At 46.3% G+C, this 26,142-nt stretch overlaps 2 protein-coding genes and 1 long non-coding RNA gene across 3 annotated transcripts in view; 2 read left to right on the forward strand and 1 right to left on the reverse strand.

Moving 5' to 3' along the window:
* LOC128790483 (maestro heat-like repeat family member 5) overlaps positions 1 to 26,142 on the reverse strand; it is a 47,888-nt gene that overhangs the window by 15,160 nt on the left and 6,586 nt on the right. The window lies entirely within an intron of this gene.
* LOC128790485 (NADH dehydrogenase [ubiquinone] 1 alpha subcomplex subunit 10, mitochondrial-like) lies at positions 374 to 10,682 on the forward strand. The gene is made up of 2 exons (XM_053947263.1): positions 374 to 608; positions 10,245 to 10,682. The coding sequence occupies exons 1-2, from the start codon at positions 417 to 419 to the stop codon at positions 10,311 to 10,313; spliced, it is 261 nt and encodes an 86-aa protein (XP_053803238.1). The 5' UTR covers positions 374 to 416; the 3' UTR covers positions 10,314 to 10,682.
* On the forward strand, positions 22,639 to 24,759 carry LOC128790486 (uncharacterized). The gene is made up of 2 exons (XR_008431770.1): positions 22,639 to 22,951; positions 23,610 to 24,759. It is a non-coding gene; the product is annotated as an uncharacterized LOC128790486 (long non-coding RNA).

The raw sequence follows: 26,142 nt of genomic DNA on the forward strand, positions 1-26,142 counted from the left end.
TAAAACCACTGTTTTTTACACTGCTTTTATAGAAAGCAAAAAAGCCAGAGGGGATTCATGGAGAAGGGTCCAGGAATGATGGAGCATCTCCAAGGAGGATGAACCTGGGAGGGGAAATGGAGAAGCAGGAAATTGGAGCAGGAACAAAGTGGAGGCAAGGATGAGGGGCAATACATCATAGATTTGTAAAGAGAAGGATAAGTGTTTGGAAAATAGCTCAAGTCTTTGGAAGCTGTATTTAACAGAAAAGTAGTTCTTTAATCATAGAATGATGATAATGAGTCCTAGAATGGTTTGGGTTGGCAGGGTCCTTAAAGCCCTGGCAGTTCACCCCCTGCCATGGGCAGGGACACCTTCCACTGGATCAGGTTGCTCCATCCCAGCTCCATCTAGCTTGGCTCAGAATATTTCCAGTGATGGGGCAGCCACAGCTTCTCTGGGTACAATACTTGGCTGTTGCTGGGGCAGGGTGTGAACTGAGTGCTCCTTTTCCCTTCAGCGTGCAGGACAAGGCTGGAGTGCTGGATTCCGTGTCCATCCCGCGCTTCGTCCCCGAGATCACCATTGGTGGCTCTGAGTACGACAAGATCTATTATGAGTACCGGGAGGTGAGTGCTGCTGGGGACAGCCAGGGGACACGGCCAGGGGGCTCCTCACTGCTGGGGACACGGCCAGGGGGCTCCTCACCGCTGGGGACACGGCCAGGGGCTCCTCACCATCGAGGACACATCTGGGGACACAGCCAGGGGGCTCCTCACTGCTGGGGACACGGCCAGGGGGCTCCTCACTGCTGGGGACACAGCCAGGGGGCTCCTCACCGCTGGGGACACGGCCAGGGGGCTCCTCACCATCGAGGACACATCTGAGGACATGGCCCGGGGGCTCCTCACTGCTGGGGACACGGCCAGGGGACACGGCTAGGGAACCCCTCGCTGCTGGGGACATGGCCGGGGGGCTCCTCACTGCTGGGGACATGGCATGGGGACATGGCTGGAGGCTCCTCACTGCTGGGGATACCTTGCCCATTGCTACTGGGAACTCGTGCATTCTGCCCGAATCCCCACCTTTTTTGAAGTCTAGCTTCCCCCCCAAGAGGAATAAGGAAGCAAATGTTTTTTTTATAATCTGTTTTTTTTTTTCTTTTTGTCTTTAGATGTGGACTAAAGGATAAATGGTTTTTATTTGTTTCTGTTTCTTGTGCCCTGATGGGTCTGTGACCTCTGAAATCTAAGAGTCCTTTAAGTCAGACAAGAACACTGGAAACCCATGGCCATTCCTTATCGAATGCTGAGGGAGGGAGGGTTTTTTTAGAGGAGGAATTGAATGCTGCCTCACTTCCCCAAAGTGCTGCTGCTTTAAATAGAGTGTTTCTGCACGTGGGCACACATCCAAAGCCTGTTGTGCCCAGTGCTCTCATACACCTCATGCAGGCTCCCACACAGGGTTTTAATTAGCTCCTGCCTTGCTGCTTCTGGAGACAGCAGCTTCCAATCCCCCTGGAGCTCTGCCCTTGTGCTGCTCAGTGGTTCCCTGGCATGGTGTCCTCACCCCACACGAGGCTTGCCTAAGGCCCAGGTATTGGAAAAGCTCCTTGGAGAAGTTGTGGAGCTGATAATTAATACTGAGTGGCCAAAGTTACAGGTGAGCCTCTGTTTTCCAGTTGGGCTGAAATCTTCTCTGCCACTGCATCTTATGATTTTCCAGGCAATCCTGAAGAAAAAGGGAGGAATATACAATATAAATGGTTAGAAGCCACGATTTGCATAATCCAAAGCCTATCATTTTTCTTTTCCTGGTAGTATAGAGTCTTTTACTGAGATTAAAATGTAAGCTACAGATTTACGGACATGTTTGGAAGCTGATCTACCAGTGTTTTCTTCTGGAATAGACAGAGTATTCCAATAATTTGTTCCTCCTCGGCCGGCTGTGTAGTGGAGAGGCTCCTGGATTCACACTGTTCTGCCTCATTTGAGATGTGACCTTTCCAGCTTGTAAAAGAGGCTAAAGGTTAAAGCAGCAGAAAGCATCTGAGGTTGTCTAATGGATTTGAAAACTCCCTGGTCCAGCTGAGAAATTGCTCTCAGAATTTCCTCTTCCTTGCTGTCACATTCTGAAATACAAAACTTCAAGCTTGGGCTCAGGATTTTTGGAGCCCTTCCCTCCAAGAGCTGCCTGTGTTGTGCAGCACAGACTTGAGGAGGATCTGCTGCATGACTCGTCTCCAGCACACAGCATCCATCTGCACTGCCTGTGCCTTTCTTCCCCAAGATGAGAGGGCTTTCTTGGGGCTGAGATGTCCCTTTGCAGTAGAGCTGGGAATTACTGAGGCTGCCTGACACACAGCTAGATGTGACCTCAGTGCTGTGTGCTGAGAGCCTGGGGTGAGACTTCTGAAAGCCTTTTTTCCTCTGGCTGTACAGCAGCACGTGCCTCTTTGTGCTGGCAGGAAACGGAGAATGTCCTGGCTCATCCAGTGACTGGCTGCCAGGAGAAATTTGTGACTTGCCTTGCAGATGTAGCAAAGGGATGCTTAGGAGAGGGAATATGGTTACCTGGGAAGGAAAGCTGTGCTCTCGGATTGCTCTGCTCCATGCCAGTTAGTTGACAGCTGAAGCGGAACAAAACAAACCATTGCCAAAATATAATCTCCCTTCTGCAGCCTTGTTTGTAGGCCCTGATTCAGGAAAGTGCTGTGGAAAGTGATAATGTCCTTTGGAATCAGGAGGAGTTGCTTGTTTCAGGAAGTACTCTGTTAAAATTAGGCTACATTAATAGTAATTTTCTCTCTTCTAAATGCTTGCATACTTGTAGTCCTTCAATAGTGTGGGGGCTGTACAGGGATGGTGCACAATGCAAAAGATGCTGAGTTTTCCTGTTTTCCATCAGCTACTGGAAGGGGAAACACAAAGCCAGCCCCACCTGTTGTTTTATGTTCTGAGAATTGCATTCTTTGTGCTGAAACTTCGAAGATCTGGGTTTTTTTTTTTTTTTACCTTACAACTTTATTTAGCAAATGAAGGGCTGAATTTTTTTCTCAGGCAAGGCTCCTGTGCAGAGGTGATCCAGCAAGAAGCCAGCCAGCACAGGCACAGAGAGCAGATGAGCTTCCAGACACCCAGATTTGGGCTGGGAGGTTGTTGGGTCTGTAAAGAGGGAATCACAGCCCCTGCCTTGCCCGTGGCTGTGCAGGGATGGTCACAGCTGTGCTGCCGCTTTGGCATTTGAAGATAAAGGGTTTAGGTTCACTTGTAAGTAAAAGTTTAGGCTGACTTGTAAGTAAAGGCTTAATTATGAGATAATTACAGAAGTTTAACTTTGCCTTGTGGGAAATGTGTGCTTTTAAAGTTGGTGTAATGATGTTTACCACATAAATACAATGATTTGCATAGGGGATTTTTTCCCTCTGTAACTACTCATAAATCCTTGAGCTCTCCAATAGGCAGCAAACTGCTGTGCTTTTCAGAGCTCCATGCACACAATTCATGCTGCCTAACAATGGTGGTTTTCAGGGAGTTACAAATTACAGGTAGAAGCTGGGTTTTGTTCAAAATATTCATTAGAAGCAACCAAGAAGGAGGAGGAAGGAACACTCTTCAGAGTTCAAGATTTTAGTGTGTGTGCTTTTCCATGAAATAATGAGATGGCCACATACAGTGCTGAATACTCGAAACTCACTTTTTTTTTTAATGTATATCCTCTAAATTATGTAAGGGGTCTTGTCATGTGTGAGGAGGTGGCTTTCTGCAGCCTTCTTATACCATGAAGTCCTCTGGCAGGGTCCAGCAGTTCTGCTCAGGCATTCAGGAACTTCTAAGGATGCTCTTCTGGCAAGGGAAAAGCAACCTTTCAGTCAGGTTCTGTAGATCAGAGAGAAGCACGTTCATTCTTCAGGGAAGCAACATTATTTTAGGAACTGTCAGACTAGTAAAGGCTTGACTACCCTTTTTTTTCCCTTAACAACTGCTGTATCTCTCTGCCTTTCTTCCAAGTGCACACAATCCCCAGGGATAATGCTCCAAACTCCGTGTGCGCCCTGTGAAGCTGGAGAGCTGGAGCACTTAGGCAGATGTGTTTGCAGCGAAGATGAAAACAAATGGCTCTGTTTAATGGAATCAGTGTACTTAAATAATGTGCTGATGTACTTCATGCTCCTGCTGCATCTCCTGGAGTGGGGAAAAACGGCGTCTTTGACGTGCGTGTGCTTTTCTGTGTACATAAAAGTGCAGCTGTTTGCTGGAATTTGGAGAAGCAAAGAATCACAGAATGCTTTGTGTTGAAAGGGACCTTAAAACTCATCTCATTCCCAACCCCCTGCCATGGGCAGGGACACCTTCCAGTGTCCCAGGTTGCTCCAAGCCCTGTCCAACCTGGCCTTGGACACTTCCAGGGATCCAGGGCAGCCACAGCTGCTCTGGGCACCCTGTGCCAAGGCCTCAGCACCCTCATAGAGGAGGAGTTCTTCCCAATATCCCATCTAACCCTGCCCTCTGGCAGTGTGAGGTGATTCCTCCTTGTCCTGTGCCATGGAAAGGTGAGACAAGGCTCTCATTTTATTTCCCTCCCTGTTTTCCTTGCTGGAAGACTGCTTTTGGAATATAGGGATGCTGAGCATGAGGCAAGGAAAGCTTGAGCAGATCAAAGTCCTGGCTACTGCTGTGAGGTGCAATTCAGCTCCTTCCACAGCAGCTGCACAGCTCGGCTGCCTTGCCTAACTTCATCTTTGTGCCCTGCTCCTCATCCTCCTCCCTCCTGCCCCAGGGCTTGGGAATGTGTGGCTGGCAGGGCCCTGCAGTCCTGGCTAGCAGCAAGCAGAGAAGAGGGAAGAGGATGGAGGGTGGGGAATCCCACACTCTTTCCCCAGGCTTTTCATCACTCTTTTCCATAAGGATGCAGCCTTAGGAGGGAAGGTCCTCCAATGTCTGCCATGCCTCCAGGTTGGAGGTGGTTGCAGGACAGTAGCTTTGAGTGGTGGAAGGTGAGCCTGCAGCATGGGTCAGCTCTGTCCCACCACCCAACACTGAGAGTGCTGGAAGAGCTTGTGTTTGCAATGGGAAATCACAGCCAGCCCCAAAGAGAGGGTGTTAAGGGAAGGCTCTGCAGGTCTGAGGGGCCCAAGAGCTGCTCTGGCCCCTCTTTGGCAGCTGTGGGGCTGAAGGTGGCTGCTGGCAAGCAGAGGGTTAGCAGGGCCCTTAGCTCTGCTGAGAGTGCAGGGACCTCTTCACATAAAAATCTCCTGGAAGAGCTACAAAAGGAATACTTGAGCTTTCAGAAAGCCAGAGTCTGGATCAACAACAGGATCAACTCTTGCCTTTGCAAGAGCAAGGAGCTTAGGATGTCTTTCCTTCTCCATGTTTGCGATTGTTGCCATAGCTGCTGCCTTTGACAGAACCTTCTGTTTTCTCTCTCCTGCCATTTTTTCTTGGCTAGATGAAGCTTTCATTCTTTTTAGGATCAAGATCTCCTTTCCTAACTCTGTTTTAAAGGAGGTATTTGACAGCTGTAATGCCCGGCCCTATCTGCTCTTGAATCCAGGAAGGAATGAAAACAGACACACAATAAATTAGAAGAGGCTTCATTTAAGGTTTTTTTTTTTCTGTTTTATCTCTGCAAAAGTATTTTTAGCCCTTTCTAAAGTAACAAGATGTTGCCTAGCTAGGTATCAGTAAGACCAAAAGAACCTGAGGAATAACAAAAACCTGGGAATGACAGAGCTGTTGCTCAAGGATACCTGGATTTGCTCCTCTTCCCACCTTCCCACTTCTCCTCTGCTCTCACTAATCCTGTCCATATGGGGAGAGTGTGAGAGCATGCCCTCTTTAGGAACAGGCAGCTTTTCCACCCTGCTCACCCTGAAAAGTATCATGGACAGTTGGCAGGGATATCTATCCCAGAAACAGTAGGGAAGGAGCCTGACAGACCTTGTAACTGTCTCAAATCTTGGGTTTGGTGGTTGTGTCTGTTTTATTTTAGGTGATGGCCCCTGCTGTCCTGGGCACTGGGTGCCTCTGTGAATCAAAAAGATAGTCAAATCTCACTGGCATTAAAGTAATCCATTTTCATCTTGATAGTCTGTCCCTGTGAAAGGAAACGCTTTTTTGTGTGGGAGCACATCCCCCTTTCCCAAACCCCTCTTAATCCCGTACCTGTGGAGGGATGTGATCCCCAGGGTAGATCTCTGTTAAATTAAAATTAATTGGAATCAAATTTAATAGAGGGGTAGCATCTCCATGGATCTTACACTGTGAAGTAGAGTCAGTTTGAGGTGTTTAACTGTGCTGTGTGGCTTGGATTAGTTCCTTGGCTTTTCCCTGCACTCTCTAGTGGATAACTGATCCTCTTATGGGCACTTCTCTTTCCAAAGGATTTTTGTCTTGTTTTTTTAGTGAATGAATGAAGGGCAGGACAGCAGTCATTGAACAGTTCCAGCAAACTGGAATTATTTTAGCCTCAGTTCAGCAAAACTTCTGGGTGCTCTTGTTTTTTGGGCTGCGATGGATGTTAACAGCATTGAGGGCTTTATTTGAGTAAGGGATGGCAGGAGTAAGGCTGTAACAAACATCTGTCTGTGCCAGGCCTTTGGGAACCAAGCCACGCGCACCTCAGATGTGCGTGTGGAGGGCAAATTGTTCCCCTTCCTTGCTTTAACTGCTCTGGAGCACAAGATCAGTGGTGCTGGAGAAGATCATTGAGTCCAACTTAAACCCAGCAGTGCCAAGGCCACCACCAGCCCATGTCCCTAGGTGCCACATCCACGTGGCTTTTAAATCCCTCTAGGGATGGGGACTCCTGGGCAGCCTTTGCCAAGAGTGACAGCCCTTTCCATGAAGAATTTTTTTCCCTAATACCCGATTTCAACATCCCCTGATGCATTTTGAGGCTGTTTCCTCTTGTCGCTTGGGAGGAGAGACTTGACCCCACCTGGCTACATCCTCCTTTGGTGTAGCTGTAGAGAGGAACCAGAGGAGGAATCATATGGAGCGATCAGGAACCAAACCCTCCCAGAATCCAGCCAATATCTGCAGCTCCATGTTCCTAGATTCTCTCAGCTTTTAGCTATGTGCCTACAACACTGACAACCCTTTGGAAGCAAGGATTTCTCCTGTAGGAAGCAGTCATCTGCTCCCAGCAGTGGTGGAAGGGGCTATTACTGGGCTGTTCTAAACAGCCTCGGGGTATTGATGAATGAGCCTGAGCTCCCAGAGCAATGACTCTGCTTTTAAGTGCTCTTTGATCAGTGCTGCTCTGAGCAGGCTGTTTATAGAGCTCTTGGAGCTGTGGAGCCCAGCCATCAGCACAGAGCAGAGCAGGAATAGAAGGCAGTAATGGCAATTCTGTTTGTTCCCCAAAGGCTGGAAAACAAGGCAGGCTCCTCCTCAACAACCTTTCCAGGTGGTTGGAGCTCTCCAGAGCTCTAGCTGCACGTGCCTGGTGTGGAATGATCTGGAGCAAGCAGCTGGCTGGAGCTGCTTGTTGCTCTTCCACAGCCTCTGCTACTTTATAGGGCTTTTCATCATGTTTATAGTTTTGACAGGCACTTCTGTGGCAGGTTCTTAATTTAACTGATGAGACAGTCTTGTTTTCATCTCTTTTCCTAATGCTCTTTTAAAGTTGAGCAGTTTGATGCCTTTGAGCTGGCTCTGCCTTTGGGTTCAGCTCATTTCAGGAGTTTTGTGCTCTGTGTGGTGGATTTTATCCCATCCCTCTGGAAATAATCCTCACTGCCAACTTTTGGGCTCTGTGGAGCGTAATGCAGCAGGCCAAGGCTTCATTCTCACTCAATTTCTATGGAGTGGAAAAATTTGTTCCTTGGTGACCTGGCAGGAGTTGCAGGCATGTGGGGGAGCTCTTGGGGCTGCCTGGTGGAATCTCTGTGATCATAAAATTGTGGAATGGGTTGGGTTGGAAGGGACTTTAAATCTCATCTCAGCCCCGCTGCCATGGGCAGGGACACTTTCCATCACCACCCCGTGGTGCTCCAGCCTGGCCTGGGACACTTCCAGGGAACTTGTACTGCAAGAGAAAGTGAATATTCAGTCCCTCTCTGTTGTCTCAGCTGCTGGCAAGTCCCATAGAGCTTTCTCCTGTCTCCTTTCCATCATCTCTTGCAGCTGGGCTGCCCAGCCTAGACAAACCCAGCAGCCTCAGGGCTGGTCCCTGATTTCCATCCCTGCCCTTGTACTGGCCAAGAGCAGCCTGGGAATTTCAGCTGGATGCACTTTGGAGCACCAGCCTAACCAGAACCAGCCCATCTTACCCCTTGCCCTGCATCCCCACATCTTCCCTGGTGCTCCTACCACACCTCTCTGCAGAATCCTACCCTGTTCCAGCCATGCAGCTCCTTTACTGCAGTCACAGCTGGAAAATGTGGGATTTGAAGAGCAAAGTTTGGCAAAGTGGCCGGTGTCACTTGTGCATCTTGTGCACAGAGCATCAATTCCCATCATCCTGCTTCCTAGGTAATATGGGAATTGTTTACTCTGCTTCCCTCTTCCCTTTTTTTCCCTTTTTTCTTTTTTCTTTTTGATTATTTTGAAAGTTTAGCTGTAACAAATCCCCAAACTCTCCTGCCTTTGCCAAGGCCCACTGTGAATGATGGAGTTATGGATGAATACTTATAACACTTGCTTTGATGTCTTGCATGTCTTTAACCAAAGGCACACAGGGAATTTGTTTTGGACAATGAATGTGAATTCTGTTGGGGTTGATATTGTAGCTTTTTAAAGAGGGCAGATGTACCCAGAAACAAAACTGTAAACTGCTGTATTTTCCCAGAGATCTCCTGTTGCTTTAATAATCTACTTCTCTGGGAATCTCTTCAAGTATCAAAGGGCCAATTATGTGCTGCCTGGAGAGGACCAGGGAGGGCTGTTTTTGTGTCACAGGCTGGTCACAGGTCCTCCCTGGCTCACTGCTGGGAATCCGTGGGGCAGAGATAGTAATCATTTCTCTTCATCTCCCATCTCCTCTTTGCTCAGTGGGGGGAACCTCTCAACAGGACTGTGTGGTTTCTGCTGATGTTTAGACAAGACATTAATTGAAAAACCTCAGAAAAACTGATCACAACTGGTTTGTGACAAGGTAGGGTGGGAAGTGTCTCATGGAGGAGGTCAGGTCTTCTGTCAGCTTGATTTTTAGGGAAAGAAGTGTCTTGGTTTTTAATATTCAAGTGAATAGAAACACAAGTCCCCTTCCTCAAAACAACAGGCTTCATCTTTTAATAAATAGTTCATTTTTGTGGCCTGACTACAGACTTTATCAAGACTGCATCTTGCTTCTCTCTGCAGGGGCAGCTCTCCCCAACTGGATCCTCTTACATGTTTGTTTGGAAAGGGAAAATCCTCAGGACAAGTCTGGGGTCTTGTGTGAAACCAGTGTTTGTTTGGAGACAGAGCAGATGATCTGTGCTTAATTATTTGGAGAGGCTGCCAGCAGATAGCTTATTTCTAAAGGAAGAGTTTTATTACAGCATCTTTGCTGGCTTCAGCCTTTCTCACCAAACTCATGGGCTTTTTTCCACTATTTGAGCTCAGAGGTGTTCTGTTCTTTCTTTTTGGTTCCTGGAGGTAGGAATAGATGTTCTGGAGATGGGTTCTGCTTTTAGAACCAGGATCTCACCAACTCTGGCATTCCAGGTCGTGGTCAGTACCTTCCAAAGGGCGCTACTTCAGCACTGAGACTCACAGGCTGCTGCTTAGGTCCCAGGGTCCTTGAAATTTGGGTAAAGGCTTCAAAACTCTTTGGGTTTTTCCATCAAAAAGTGGTTCCTGACTTTGCTGATGAAGGCAGGCAGATACTGTTTTTGCTTTAATGAAGAAAAGTTCAGCTCTTGAAGGCTAAAGCTGCAATTTCATTTGAACAGTTTAATTTAACGTGGTATTTAACTCAATATCTCATGCATGAAGTATTTCATATATTTAATAATGTGTGTGCCTATTTTGGAATGAGATTCAGTTCCTCTTCTCCATGATACAGTTAGGGGAGCCATCTCAGGCTGGGAGGAGCTGGATGAATCCAGGTGGAATGTGGTGCTGAGATCACTGGCCTCGTTTTCGTATATATATATTTTGGCTTTTGCAGTCCCTCCTTCAGCTGCACAGCTCAGTCTTTTCTGAGAGACTGGTTTTTCTGTAAGTTTTATCATTACAATGTAGAAACAGTATTTCATGTTCTGTAGATCTCACGAGGCACTTCAGAACTTTGAGGGGAGTGACCAGAGTTCTGACTGAGCTTTCTGCTTTCTTTAGCTCCCTGGGCACAAGTACAAACCAGGCTACAACGCTGATGTTGGGGACAAGTGGATCTGGCTGAAATGAAATCTGTTCCTGCTGGAGCCCTGGCCAGGATGGACCACAGGACCTGAGGGAAGAGGAGCCACGTTCAGTGCACCTGCTGCACATCACTTGTGTAGCACCAAGGAAACACTGCTGAAATCATTTCCCATCCCCAGCAGAAAGGAGTAGACTCCCAGAAGGAAAACCACTTCATTCTGGTTTGTTTTTTCCCTGAGGAACTCAGGGATGTTGGATAGTCAGTGTGGGATAGCCAAGTGAGCTGGGGCAGGCTGAACATCAGAGCTGAATTTTCTCTTCCTTGAGACTGTGGCACATTATTATCCAGGATTAGTGTTGTTCTGCTGATTCAAGAGGAATTAAAGCTGTACCCTCCTGGCTCTCACAAAATTAGTATCTTGTTCTGTTGTGCGTGGTGTTCTGTGAGGTTCATTAGAAGCAACAATGTGTTCTGAAAGGCACTGACTGGACCTCAGCAAAGCATAAGAAGTTCTTTGAGAGATGGAAATGAGTTATCTCAATTAATACAGCAAAAATCTCTGCTTAAAATTCTAAACAACAGTCAAAATAATTGCCAGCAGTTGTACTTACAGCTTCTTGCTTTGATTCTACTATAGAGTGAGATGTTTGTTGGCTATAAAAGACAAGTGAAATTATTATTTTTGCAAGTTCCTGAAAGTCCAAGTTGGAAAGGTTCTTTTAAAAGAAATCATTCAATTTAGTATTAGTCACAGAAATGAGGTACCTTGGTATTGGTTCAAGCACCACTGTCCAGATTTAGGCTGCAGTTAATTTTGCATTTCCAGCATGGGACTCACTGCTTCAGCCACTGAGGAAAAGGGCTGCCAGGCATTCCAGAATTTAGGGCAGTGCCTTGGAGTTAAGCAGCCAAGTCTCGCTTGTGCCCCTTCCTGTATCGAAACCAGTATGAAGAGTCCCTTAATGAGAGCCTTGGGGGCCTGGTGAGCTACTGGATGAAGGAGCAGTGGGAAGAACTGTGGCTCTTTTTGCTGATCCTGTAGGGCTTTGCTTCCGTGTTTCATGTCTCATCCATCTGTCCTCTGGGAAGGGATGCCTGAACCCTTCAGGACTCCCAGCCAGTGCAGTGAGATCCTGAGCAGTGTGAGCCTCCCTCCACCTGCCCAGAGCACCATGTCCCAGCTCTGAGGGGTGTGGGGATGAAAGGAGCACCCGCTGTGGTTTTAAGATTCCTCTGGAGAGTGCAGCTCTGTTTGTACATGTCTCCTCCATCCTGGTGTCGCCAACTTCTCTGGGTGCTGGAATTCACTTGGCAGTGTGTGCAGCCCAATGCCAGGTCTGGAGAGGTGTTTTGTGCTGTGGGTAGAGCTGGAGAAGCTGCTGTGGGACACTGTGGGGGCTCACTGGGGTGCAGAGCAGCTTTAGGAGCCTTCCCCACCCACTCCAGCAGCACGGAAGGCTGAGCTTTGGATATAAAAGACTTTAATTCCACTCAGGAAAAGTAAGGCTGGTGAGCCCTGTGGTATGACAACATGCATCTCAAGCACTTTCAAAAACTTTTGTTCAGGCTTTAACTCTGCTTTAAAACTGTTTATAAGCTAAATCTGTGAAGGAAATAACTTTATCTCCCTTTGCTGTAGGAAGGAGCACTAGCTTTTCTCTTCCCTCCTTCCCACTCCAACACCTCAAGAAAAATCTCTTAGCAAACCAGGTGTAGAGATTTGGGTTTTGGAGGCTATGCTGTGCCAGTTGGATGAATCTATCTCCAGTTCTTAGTTGTATAGGGAAAAATAATACAGCTCAAATCCTCTCCATGCTTCTGCGTAGGGGCATGTATGAAACCCATCTGCAGTCTGTCCTCTTACTCCAAATTCCCATTGCCTGGGGTTTGCCTCTTGCCTGTCCTGTCCTGTGCTTGGCTCTGCCTGCTTTCCCAGGGCAGATTCTCTGGGGAAGGTCCCATTTATGGGCAAAACCACCAGCTTTCCCTGTGGTCACTCCAGCTCAGCAACAACCTTGCCCTTGGCTTCACTTTGCACAGGAGGGGAGAGAGGAGATGAGTGACTGGTGCTTGTCTGTGCTATCCCAGTATGTCTATTAATAGCTTCCCCCTCAGCTGGGGAACCAGGACCTGGATCAATCTGATCGGTCCACAGCCGTGATTTAACACGAGAGAGGTGGTGAGCCCTCTTGAAAAGGCGTGTCCGGAGTCCCTGCGAGGGATCGGGAAGACAAGACACCGTTGGGATCCTCTCTAGGACCAGGTGCAGCCCCGAGCAGTTTGCCGTAGCCGGACGCCTCTGCCTTCAAAGGAAGGTACTGATTTTCTGATAATAGTACTGCCCTGACCTGGGGTGGACTTTAACTTTGGGAAGAGATGTCTGCAGACCTGAGCACTCGTTTTTATTGTGTAGATGGTCTTATGTTTGCCGTCTGGAGAGATCTGGCTCGGAACCATGGAGTCTCTATCTCCGACAATGATTTATTGGAGTTTCTTGAATTTGCAAACAGTCGTGTTTTTTTTCACGAGTCTGGCTTTTTCCCTGGATCCAGAGGCTTGGAGGTCCCTGTATTTCGTCGTCAGGCAACGCGTCAGGCAAGATTTCCGAGTAACTGGGTACATGATAGTTTTTTTAAAGCTTTTTCCGATAGTCCTGGGATGGACCCCAGTGAGCACGTCTGTACGGGGCGGAGGTGTCCCCCGCACCCAGCGGGGGCCCTTCAGCCCCCCCCGTCACGGCCGGATGGAGACCAGTTTGTTCAAGGACAGTCTTCGCTGCTGGTGCCTGCCGCGCAGGGCGCGGGGCAGAGCCTTTGTGCAGGGCTCAAAAGTTTTTTTTCTGCTTCTGCACAAGAGGAGCCGTCTCCACCGCCTCCTCCTCCGCCTCCTCCTCCTGAAGCGTGCGAGCCCCTCCTCCTCCCCTCGGAGGCTGCGGAACCACTGCCGGCCCCGGCGGAGGCACCGCCTCCCTTGCCGGTCCGCCCGCCCGCAGCCGTGCCGCCTCCTCCTCTGCCCCATTCGGAGCTGAGAGAAACACTCGCCACTGAGAGCCAGCCTGAAACCGCTCCAGCGAAAGCTGAGACACCGCCTCCCCCGCCGCTTCGCGCCGCCCTGGCCGCGCCCGCGCCGGCCCCGCTCGCCGCGTCAGCCCCTGCCTCGGAGTCGGCGGCCGCGCCTCCGGCAGTGACAGCGGCGCCTCCGGCACCGCCCGTCATTGCTCCGGCGGCGGCGGCCGCGCCCCCTGCCCCGGCGGCCGTTCCCTCCCCGGCGGCCGGCCCCGCCGCGCCGGAAGCGACTGTTCTCTTCGCGCACCACGCCGCGGAGGGCGAACGCCTGCTACCTGCGGCGGCTGCAATCTCCGCTCCGCAACCTGCCTCTGCAGCGGCTTCGCTCTGCCCCCGCCGCCTTTGGAAAGCAGCCCCCCTGCGCCGCAGCCGGCAATCGATCCATCAGCGGCAATGCCCGCGGCGCCGGCCAAGGACCTCCCCCCACCAGCTCCGTCACCGGCATCGGCCGTGACGCCCGCCTCGCCCCCCTCCCCGCTGATTCTACCGGGTCACCAGGCGCTGCGAACAGCGACAGCAGCGAGCACCAACAGCCTGGCTCCTCGCAGGGGTGTGCACCCCCGTGGCTGAGCACCAGCCTGATCATGCTGTGGAATCTGAAGGTTCCTCTGGGGAACACACCTTCCCTGCTGTGTCCTGGGGCAGCCCGTGCGTCCCGCTCCCGTTCGGGGGGCGGGAACAGCGGCGTCCCAAGAGGCTGTGGCTTCAGCAGCGCCCGGGTGGCGTGGGGGGAAGGCAAAATGCTGGAGGAGTTGCCGTGACGCTGGCCGCATGATGGGGGCTGTGAAGATGAAGAGCCCGTCCCACTGGCCGGGCTTGGGCCGCCCGCCGGGGCTCGGGCCACTGCCCTGCCGGCCGGGTCTGGGCTCCTTGGTCCAGCCTCCCGGCCTGGGGCCCCCGTACCCCCCACGGCCGGGTTTGGGATCCTTGTTCCGCCCACCCGGACCGCGTCCACCGTCCCGCCCAGCACCGCAGGGTCCTAAAACCTGCTGCTGATGGGCATTCTGATTCTGAAAAAAAAAAAATCATTAAAATTAGTTTTAAGATTAATTAAATAGAGATGGTTGAAAAGACAAAACATGAAAAAGTGGTTGATTTAAGAGCTTTGGCCATAGCATTCCAGGAATTTTCTCAGTTCTTTTGAATTTGGTGATTTTTTTTTTTTTTGCACGGGAAAGGTATGTTTGCATGGTTGACGATCACCCAGATGTATTTGCATCAAAATCAGGGGAGTTTGGAAAATCATGATCCGGAGATGATTTCCAGCTCTGCTCATTTGAGTTTTATCAGCTTTTGCAGTCTCTGAGACAACATTCAGTGTTCTGGTGTTTGATAATTATATGATGTCACATTTAGTGGTTTTCTATGGTTTTTTAATTGTTTCAGGACTTTCTTCAGTTCTCTGTTTCAGGATTGAGAAGGACTTTTAAGGATGTCAAGATCAACATCTCCAGTCAATGGACACCTTCTCCTGACACTCAGCTGTTTGGACTTTGAAACTTGAGCATTCTTTTCATTGTTATTTGGGTTTTTATATTGTAAGCTTTGTTTTAGAGATTTGATAGAAGTAGGTGCTTGGCAGGTAAAGGATCTCTTTGAACATTCCACATCGGCATCTGATTCGGCTTCTGATTGATAACTAGCAAATTGATAAGGGAACCTCTTGAGATGTGTTTGCTCTCTCTTTTGCAAGGGCCCTGCAGAAGAATTGCAAATGCAGCTTTTTAATTTTTTTAAATTTATTTATACTGAAAAGGGTGATATGTGGCAAGCATATTTCTCTGTCTCTCTCAGGATTTTTCATAGAGGTGCACAGAGATAAAGAAAGAGAAAACAAATTCTATGTCTGCTCCTTGTTTTTCCTATGTGGAATGTGTTTGGAGAATTGTTCAACTGGGTTTGCATGCATTTTACAATAGAGCACCACAAGGCCTTGGAGTGCCAGGCGACACCGCTCCCTGCATTCACTCTGCAGGTACCTTGACATGATCTTCAGGACGCTGCCACCACATTTACTCATGTCCAGGCGCTCGAGGACCTGAAAGGCACAGGGCAGTGACAGGGGACCCAGCCGGCAGGAGCCCAGAACCACACAGGGCTGGGCCCAGGCAGCAGCACAGGGCGTGGGCACTGTCCTGGCAGCTGTGGCTACGAGAGGGCAGAGAGCTGGGAGGCAGCTCAGCGAGGCAGCGCTGGCCAACAGGCTCACCTCCACAAGGAATGCCAGGAAGGGCAGATCCCAGCACGGCTCCTCCCTGCTGAGCTGCCGGAGCAAGTGGAGTGTGATGTGAGAACACAAAGGGATCAAAACACGGAGCATCTTCCTGGCAGGGGGGAAAAAGACACCAAAGCCCTGAGGTGGGGAGACCAAACCTCTCCCAGCACTGACTCACAGAGCTCTGGTCTTTCCCCAGCATCCCTGGAGGGGATGTGAGCGCTTGGACAGGCAGCCCCTTCTGGGCACCCTCCTCTCCCAGCCTCTTCCAGTCTTCTTGGCCATCCCTCGCTGACGAGGCCCTCTGGCCCATGACCACAGGGACTGTGTGGGGTACAGGGCACAAATGCTGGGGGCAGTGGGCAGAAGGGGGTCTCACCTGGCCAGCAGACCCACGGCATAGTGCTGGGTGTGAGCACACAGCATCGTGTCCCAGCCACCCTTGCGCTCCATAGCCACCACCACATGGTCACACTGCAGTCGGTAGAGCAGATCCTTCATGGCCTGCACTGCAAACCTGTGTGCAGAGCAAAGCCCAGGTCACACTGGGAGCACTGCCGCTGGCCGCAAGGGCACAGGAAGGACAGGAGGACTGGGACTTATTTCCAATCATTTTATTGAAATTTAATTGTTTTATTGCAATTGTTTCTTTGTTGCAATTGCAGAGTTCTCATTTTGTATTTCCAATTAATTTAATTCTGATCATTTTTATTTTAATTAAATTATTTTATTTTAATTATTTATTTCAATTGTCTTAATTAAATGCCAATACTTTAATTTTTTGTTTGATTTCAATCACTTGATTATTCAATCTGGTGTTAATTACGTTATTTTAGATTGTTGTCTTCAATATTTTGGATAGAATTTATTTTTGACCAATCAAGGTTCCAATTGTTTTATCAGTTTATTTTGTAAAGAGTAATTTCAGTTGTCCTATTTTATATAAGTGTAGATCCTTTCATGAGCTCATTTGAGTTACTGGTTGCTAGGTTAGTTAGTTGTCCAGTTCATTTATCAAATGGGGCAGTGTACTAGTAAGAACTCCCATAGGGGAAGGACTGAGAAGGGTAAGCTGAAAGAAATTCCACCCAGTAGCCCTTTAGGAGAAATAATTGAAAAATGGGAAAGTGATGAGAAGTTTAAGAAATTAGATAAAATAAAGATGAGACCGTATTGGGTCGAGATATGGCCAAAGGAAGCTCTTCAAGAAGGGTCAGTTTACTGGCCTTGGTATGGTTCAAAGGACAGATGGTTGTGTTTAGCTGTAAACAAACATGTGAATTCGAGGGAAAGTGTGAGTAAAGAAGAAACTAAGTATGCAAGTTGTTGGTTAGAAAGTAATACCCTGGAGGAAAAAGCTAAAGCATACAAAGTGTCCAAGGACATTAAGGACGTGGAAGATGCAAGGGAAGAGCCCATAAGAAGGTGAGACCCTTTAGATTATCTTCCACCCTCTCCCCCTGCTGTTCCTCCAACACCTCCACCTGTCCAACCTACGCCTTCAACCTCTCAAACTCCTCCCCATATTCTCTGCACACCATCAGTAGGAAGTACATTAACAACCTCAAGTCAGCTGGTTATAAGCCCTGACTCCAGTATTAATGTTTTGTCTTACCCTCCAAACCTCCTAATATCGGGTGCTAATCAACCTCCTCCACAGAATGTTGTCTTAACCCCTCCAAGACACATAAGTGAGACAAAGATTGAAGAGAGAGCGGGATCAGTAACAAACAGTGATTGGCAGAATAGTGTGCAAGGTAATAAAGTTCAAGGTTGTAATTGTGGTAAAGCTGAAACATATAGTCCAATATCCCACCATTATAACACTTGATTGAAAACAAAAGAGTGCTGCTCAGGAGGAGAAAGGGCAGAAAGACTATTTCCCCTAAGGGAAGTTCCCATGGGAGGAGCCAATGAGGGAATAGGATTTGTGAATGCCCCATTAAGAGCTTCCGAGGGGAGGAATTTTAAGAAAGAAATAAAGACCTTAGTAGAGGATCCCCTTGGAATCGCAAACCAGCTAGATCAATTCCTAGGTCCTAATATCTATACCTAGGAAGAATTAAATTCAATAATGGGGATTTTATTTTCTCCTGAGGAGATACAGCTGATACGAATTGCAGGAGTAAAAGCATGGGAGAAAGAAAATAGAAGGGGCAACCCCGCAGATGTTCCCCCCGGGGAATGTTAAAATGCCTCTAACACCACTGGATTGGAACCCGAATAATGAAGCAGGGCGGAAAAGTATGAGGGAATATAGATCTCTGATCATAGAAGGAATCAGGGGCGCAGTTCCCAGAGCAAACAATGCAAAGCTAGCATTTGATAGCCATCGGGAAAAGGACGAGGCTCCAAGTGCGTGGTTAGCCCGGTTCAAAAGAAATTTTCAACTTTACTCCAGTGTGGACCCAGAGAGCCAGGAGGGAAAGGTACTCATTAGGGTACACTTTGTGACAAGGGCTTGGGATGATATCAGGAAAAAATTAGAAAAGCTTAAAGATTGTCAGGAAAGGAGTTTAAATGAGTTACTAAAGGAAGCACAAAAGGTGTATCTAAAGAGGGAGGAGGAAAAGGCGAAAATGAAGGCAAAGATCATGATAGCAGTAGCAAGGGAAAGTCAGGGAAAACAGGAAGATACCCAAAAGGAGGTAGAATGGTATAAGAGGGAGAGAAAACCAGACCAAAGAGGAGAATTTGAAAAACCAGAGTGCTTTTACTGCGGTAAAGGGGGTCATGTTAAGAAATATTGTAAGCAGCTCATAAAGGACCAGAAATTATACAGAGAAACTGAGACAGGAGTTGGAGAAGGAGAAGATTAGAGATGTCAGGGGCTCTATTCTCTGAGGGCAGTAAAAGATTTAAAAGCGGAGCCCTTGATAAATTGAGAAGTAGGCCCTCAGAGAGAAGAATTTGAATTTTTAGTAGATACAGGAGCTGATAGGTCATGTGTTTTTAAGATACCAGAAGGAGCAAACTTAGTAGAGCAACTTGTAAAGTAAGAGGGGCAAGCAACAGTCCATTTGAAGTACCTGTAATTAAACAAGTAATAGTGAGAGGAAATTCAAGGGAAGGATGTGTTGATTTACTATTTATGCCTAAGTTGAACTGTAACTTACTCGGCCGTGATTTACAAATAAAGATGGGGATGGGGTAGTTCCGAAAGAAGGGAAGATGGTAGCAACAATTATGAGATTATATAGAGAAGACGAGAAAGAAATAGATTCCCAGGTGTGGGCAGAAGAGGGTGGTTGAGGTTTATTAGACATACCACTGATAGAGATAAAAATGAAACCCGGAACTACAGCCATTCAAGTCCATCAATATCCCATCTCAGCTGAAGGAAAACAGGGGTTAAGTCCCGTAATAAAAGGATTGATTCAAGATGGGATATTAGAGCCGTGCATGTCACCCCAGAATACACCAATTTTACCAGTTAAGAAACCGGATGGAAGATAGCGGTTAGTACAGGATCTAAGAGAGGTCAATAAGCAAACTGTAGCCAGATATCCAGTAGTGCCCGACCCTTACACTCTGTTGAATAAAAAACCACCAGAACATTCCTGGTTTAGTGTGACAGCTCTTAAAGATGCGTTTTGGGCGTGCCCATTAGCAGAGGAAAGTAGGGGGTGGTTTGCTTTTGAATGGTATGGTGAGAACGCAGGGAGAAAACAACAATATCAATGGATGAGATTGTCCCAAGGGTTTACTGAATCACCAAATTTGTTTGGACAAGCACTGGAAGGGTTATTAGAGCAATTTGAGCCAAAACAGAATACCCAGATTTTACAATACGTGGATGATCTATTAATTTCAGGGGAGCAAAAGGAACTAATATGAGAAACTACTGTAGAAGTTTTAAATTTTCTGGGGAAAAAAAGGGGTTAAAAGCATCAAGGAAAAAAGCTCCAATTTGTAGAGCAAGAAGTAAAATATTTAGGACATTTAATTGGGAAAGGTTATAAGAAATTAGCAATGAGTAGAATTGAGGGAATCCTATCCCTGCCCTCCCCAAAGACAAAAGGGGATGTAAGAAAATTATTAGGTTTGGTTGGGTACTGTAAATCCTGGATTGATGGACACACCAAGTTAGTTAAATTTTCATACTATCAATTGGTTGAGACCAGGACTTTTGAATGGACTGAAGCAGATGAGGGGAAATTAATGGAATTGAAGGAAAGACTGATGAAAGCTCCGGTTTTAAGTTTGCCTAATTTGGAAAAACTTTTTGAACTGTTTGTAAATGTAGATGAAGGAATTGCTTAATGGTGTATTAGTGCAAGAGTGGTGCGGAGAAAGGAAACCGGTTGCGTATCTATCTAAATTGTTAGACCCTGTGGTGAGAGGCTGGCCCACCTGCCTACAGTCAGCGGCCGCTACTGTGACTCGAATTGAGGAAAGTTATCAACTAACTTGTGGAGGTAAAATTAAGGTACATATCCCCCATGATATAAAATTAATATTAAGCAAGAAAGGTAGTCAATGGATTACGGACAGTCGATTACTGAAATATGAAATGAAGTACTCACTAATATTGATAACATAGAACTTACAACTACAAAAGTGCAAAACCCTGCACAATTTTTATATGGGAAATCAGAAGGCCACCTTGAACATTGTTGTGAAGAATTAATTGATCTGCAAACTAAAGTAAGAAAAGATCTACAAGAATTCCCTTTATTAGAGGGGGAAGTGTTATTTGTAGATGGCTCTTCTCGAATTGTCGAAGGGAAAAGGATGTCAGGTTACGCAGTCATAGATGGGGAAACGATGAAAGTAATAGAGAAAGGAAAATTGCCAACGAAATGGTCAGCTCAGTGCTGTGAATTGTATGCCCTAGTAAGAGGTCTAATTTGGTTGAAATACAATAAAGGAACTATCGATACTGATTCTAAGTATGCTTATGGAGTTGTTCACACATTCAGTAAGATTTGAGGGGAAAGAGGGTTCATAAACTCTAAAGGTAAAATGTTAATTCATGAAGAATTGATAAAAGACATATTAAAAGCACTAAAAGATCCATTAGAAGTCGCAGTAGTACATGTTAAAGGACATCAAAGGGGGACATCAATAGAAATACTCGGACATAATTTAGCGGATCAGACAGCTAAAGAGGCAGCTTTAGGAAAAGAAGAGCGGCTATTTAAAATAGAAAACCTAAGAGTAATAGATGGGGAAGAGATTCCAATATTCACAGAACAAGAGCAAGAAGAATTGCAAAAACAAGGGGGCGTTAAGGATGAATTTGGGAAATGGACAATGCCTGATGGGAGGCAAGTATTGAATAAAAATCTATCTCGGAAAATCCTAGAAATTCTGCATGCCTCTACGCATTGGGGAACTCAAGCACTGTGTGATCACTTCTTAAGAACATATGTGTGGATTGGGTTATTTGGGCTAGCAAAAGCTATAACAAAGGATTGTATGACTTGTCAGAAAAGAAATAATAAAATAATGAAGAAAGTACCTGTAGGGGAAAGAGAATTAGCTAAAAGGCCTTTTCAGAATATACAAATTGACTTCACTGAATTTCCTCAAGTACAGAGGTTTAAATATTTATTAGTTATCATCGATCACCTTACCCATTGGATAGAGGCTTTTCCAACAGTAAAAGCAACTGCGGAAACTGTTAGTAAAATTCTACTTGAACAAATTATCCCACGTTATGGTATAGTGAATACAATAGATTCAGACAGAGGGCCTCATTTTACTGCTAGAATTTTACAAAATGTAATCAAAACCCTTGGTATGACTTGGAAGTTGCATACTCCTTGGAGGCCCCAAAGCTCAGGAAGAGTAGAGCGAGCTAACCAGACCCTGAAAATTACACTTGCCAAGCTAGTAGATGAAACAAAAATTAATTGGATCAAATGCCTCCTATTAGCCCTGATGAGAGTGAGAACAAAGCCTAGATCTGATGTGGGTATTTCCCCTTATGAATTGATGTTTGGACTCCCATTTTTGACCACCTCACATTGCATGGGGACATCCGAAGGAGATAAAGGTGTGAAAATTCACCTAAAAACAATTGCAAAAACATTAGAAGAGTTAAGAAGAAATGGCTATCTCCCGCAAAGTACTCCTATTGATTTTAAAATCCATAAATATCAAGCAGGAGATTGGGTATTAAATAGATCGTGGAAAGAACAGCCGTTAACCCCCAGATGGGAAGGCCTGTACCAAGTTTCATTGACTACCAAAACTGCAAAAAGAACACAAGAGAAAGGGTGGACCCATGTTACCAGGGTCAAAGGTCCAGTTCCGGCTCCCACAGAATAGACTATGGGAAATTCGACTAACATCAAGCAGCACCTCTTGTTTTTATAAGTGTTGTTCTAATGTTGTAATTTGTGAACTGTTATTTAAAGATATTGTTTATCAACCTGTTGTTTAATATCCTATTTAAATCCAGTATTAGTGTAAAAGTTAAGATAAAGAGTTATATGAATATTTATTGTCATATTTATTAAAGTGTTGCTATTGAAAATATTTGTTGAAGTTAGAAAAGCATCTCTTTGATTTTAAGAAGTAAAAGTAAAACATTCAGCTAATGGCAACTAATTACAATTTCTGGTATTTCTCATTACAGAATCAGTGACAAGAAGTCTCCATAAGATAGAGCATTCGCCGACCATAGTAGTGATCTGACCCTAAAATGGAAAAAATAACAAGTCGACACAGGGAAAGAGTGGAATGAGACGTGGACACTGGTAAGAACGTAAGCACAGGGGACAAGCCCAGATCAGGTGACAGCACTCTTACCATCCGAAGCTGACTAAGGACCATGAGAATCAAGAGAGTAACCTGTACTGGACCCCTGTGGGGGTTGATAGCAATAATGACTGTGAGTCTCCAGGAGAGCTCACCAAACTCCTGTGATAAGTGCTATCATGCTGTCTATACCGGAAATGCGCGAAGCGCAGTTCTCAGATTCCACACTAATCTTAACCCTGAGTGTGTTGACTTGTCACAATTACAAACCTGTGTAGAAGATGGAAAAACCTATTGGCTATTTGAAAATGGAGGGACCCCTAAACAGAAACTAGTGGGGGAATGCCCTACAAGGGAGAAATGGTTATGCACTGACAAGAAACCAGGGAATAATGTCATTAAAGGATTGGACTTAATAAAAGAAAAAGAAATAAAAAGGGTGAATAAACCAGGGGTAGAAACAAAATTACCGAATGGAAAGAATTTGTTTTCAGATCTAGTAGAAAGAATCAGCCATGAGTTCAACGTATCGAATATACGCTGGATATGTGGGGATAGCAGGAGGTCAGAAATATGGCCCTGGGAAGGAATCGCACTCAGCCCTCAAGAAACTCTAAAAGCGATGAAAAACCTAGATAGAGATCGAAAACCAGACATCTGGAATGCAGAAGAAGTTTGGAACTTAAAGTCCGAGGTAATCGGGGAAGAATGTATATGGAGAAAAGGACTGAAATTTCTTTCCTGTGTAGGTGAACTGTCTTGTAAAAGGTATCTAACTACTAATGATACCCATGAGTGGTGGATTCCCCAGAGTAAACATCTGTATTGGGCACAAAAACAAAAGCCAGGCTCAAACTGTTCATATATACAAAGAGAACAATTGTAGGAGTGTCTAGCTAAAGAACCGAATCTATTTCAAGACGAACCCTGGCTGTCTAAATTTTGGAACAAAAATGAAGTTAGAAATACCAGATCACTAAAATTCTGGAAAGGCCCGAAAGGATTGTTTTGGATTTGTGGAAAGATGGCATATGTGATGCTACCAAAAGACTGGAAGGGCAGTTGTACATTAGGTGTAATAAGAGTGTCATTCTTTTTACTTCCAAAAGATGACCATCCAGATTTAGGGGTACCCCTCTATGATGAATTAAAACGTCAAAAGAGATATCTAATTGGAGGAACCCAGAGCTGGGGAGATGAAGAGTGGCCCCCAGAGAGAATTATTGAAACCTATGGCCCTGCCACCTGGGCCCAGGACGGTTCATGGGGGTATAGAACCCCCATTTATATGTTGAACAGAATTATAAGGTTACAAGCACTTCTAGGAATAGTTTCTAATGAGACAGCTTTAGTTTTAGACTTGTTACCAGTACAGAGCCGCCAGATGAGGACTGCCATATATCAGAACCGGCTAGCCTTGGACTACCTGCTGGCCGAAGAAGAAGGGGTATGTGGAAAGTTTAATTCATCTGAATGTTGTCTAGAAATTGACGATCATGGGGACCTAATTAAAAATATAACCACCAGGATTAGAAAACTCACACATGTACCAGTACAACGATGGACCCCATTGATAAAAGCTAATTGGTGGGATAACATCTGGAATGGAGAATGGTAGAAAAAGATACTGCTTATAGTGGGGGGGGGGTTGGAGGGGGCACTCATAAATTTAATTTTCCTTCCTTGTTTAATACCTTGTCGTATCAGAATGATTAATAACATTCTCCAGACTTCTCTTGAAAGGTCAACAGATGAGAAAATTATGATGATGAAAGAAAACCAAGACAGAAAAGGAACAGAGAGCGCAAAAGAGATGTATGAGAAATACCAGAAGTTAAGAGAATTTTACTGAAAGTATGAAAGTCCAGTTTGATAAGTTAAGGCTGATGCGGGCCAAGCCCGATCAAAGAATTAGAGGGAGGATTGTTATGAACAAAAATAAAATTTAAACCTTTGGGGAACGTAGTTAACAATGGTTAAATGTTGTTACAAAGTTAAATGTTGTTAATACAAGTTAAATGTTGTTAATACCAGTAACAAAGTGTGATTAGTTCTATGAAAACCCAGTAGTGTGGTTCATGTAATAAAGGGGGAGTGGAACCAGGGAGGAGATGGGGTGCCAATCTTTGTGCAGGGGCAGAGAAACTTTCAGTAGTATTCCATCATAGAACACAACCACAAGTTAAATCAAGATTGGAAGAGAGACCAACCAATGGGAGGTGAGAATTCCAAAATGATTGGCCAAGACTGCACCAACTTATAAGTCAATCAGCAACGGAGAAATAGACCTGTCACAGCACGGATCCTGAGCGCCCCAATCAGGAGACAAGAGAGAGACTTGAAAAGGCCTGGGGTGTCTAACTCCCGAGTCTTTCCTGGGAGCCGCTTTCCCTGGAAACACCCCTAGGTTACAATTACTAAGCTGTTGAAACAGTATCTGGACCAGCCCGAGGTTTTTGCTTCCAGTTGTTCATTTTGTAATAAACAAGCTTACTTTTTTAATCAACATGCCTCCTTTTTGTTAGTTTAAAGTTTCTTTCTAAGCCTGTTTGCAACATGTACTGTGGACTATGGAGAGGATCTTGCAAAAGAATTTGCATCAGGGTAAAGAGAAGGGGAGAATGAAACAAGGCCTTTGCTTGACATAAGCACAAGCAATTCACAGAAGTAAACGAGTACTTAGCACAGATATACATAACTACTTAGCACCAGTTAGCATAAGGAAAAGCTGGAGGGCCAAACCTGACAGGAGAGTGACTTGACAAAAAGCTTTAGACATATTCTGCCAGAAGAACTAAGGGCAAGTACGGAATCAGCCCTGTGCAGGGAAACCATGAGGAGGAAGTGCTGCTTTAGGGCATGGACACTGCTCCTGGACAGCGCCTGGGCATTAGCTTCGAGGACAGGAATCTGACAGAATGTATTTCTAACCCCCTGCCTATCGAATTGAAATGAACAGGGCTAATGCCTTTATTAATGTTCAGCTCTTTATTAAAAGATCAGCTGGGCAGGGGGCTCGACGCAGAGCTCGCCCCCGCGGTTGTAGCTTTCCCAGGCAGCCGGAAGGAAGGAGGCGCGCAGAGCCGGTCACTGGAGTCCCGAGCAGCAGCTGTCCTTTCTCCTTCCTTGTGGCACACCGGTGGCCCGAGGATGAGGAGGCGTGGCGTGCAGAGTCTGTTGCTGAAGTCCAGAACAACAGCTGTCCCCGCTCCTTCCGTGGTGGCAGCACCAGGGCTCTCTGTCTGTCTATCGCCCTGCTTCTCAGAGCCTAATATAGTATGTTCCTTCTTAGGTGATGGCGACGGTTAAAAGCCAGTCAGGGGATGTGTTTCCCTCTTCCTCAGCTAGGGCATTTATCTAGACTCCTCTATTGTGTTCAGTTTTTGATTTATATTCATTTTTATCTCCTAAAATACTCCCATGATCCTAAGGGGTTTTTATTTGCATGTTAGTCCCAGAATGGCAACGTGGAGGGGTGGGAGGCCAGGTAGTTTAGAGAAAACAAACAGAGCAATTGGCTAATTAGCATTTCAATATCGGTACTTGGCTAGAGTTAGTAGTTTTCTTTTAGTGTTGCCATGGGAACTAGGAAAGCCCTGCCCGCGTCTCTGGGAACACCTGGAAACTGTTCATAACAGAATCACTGCAGCAGGGTAAAGATGGATGGTATTTTTGATACAATTCCTACATAAACGCACTGAAATTGATACATGGCAGAGAAGCATGTTAGTGGGGTGCAGCCCCATGCCCTCCCCCCGGATCAATAAAAGGGCTTTTGGCTGACAATGCATTTGTCTGCCGATTACTTTGAATTAGGGAGGCCCCTCAGGACTGCAGTATCCTGAGGGAACACCAATGGCCTTGACCTGTAGGCACCTGCAAAAG

The sequence above is a fragment of the Vidua chalybeata genome, chromosome 7, assembly GCF_026979565.1.
Source record: "Vidua chalybeata isolate OUT-0048 chromosome 7, bVidCha1 merged haplotype, whole genome shotgun sequence".
Classification (NCBI taxonomy): domain Eukaryota; kingdom Metazoa; phylum Chordata; class Aves; order Passeriformes; family Viduidae; genus Vidua; species Vidua chalybeata.

Excerpts from the sequence above, each read along its gene's own strand:
- LOC128790485 (XM_053947263.1), top strand. The coding sequence starts at position 417 with ATGGGGCAGCCACAGCTTCTCTGGGTACAATACTTGGCTGTTGCTGGG. Across the intron at positions 609-10,244 it reads TCTATTATGAGTACCGGGAG|CTCCCTGGGCACAAGTACAA; the intron begins GTGAGTGCTGCT and ends TGCTTTCTTTAG.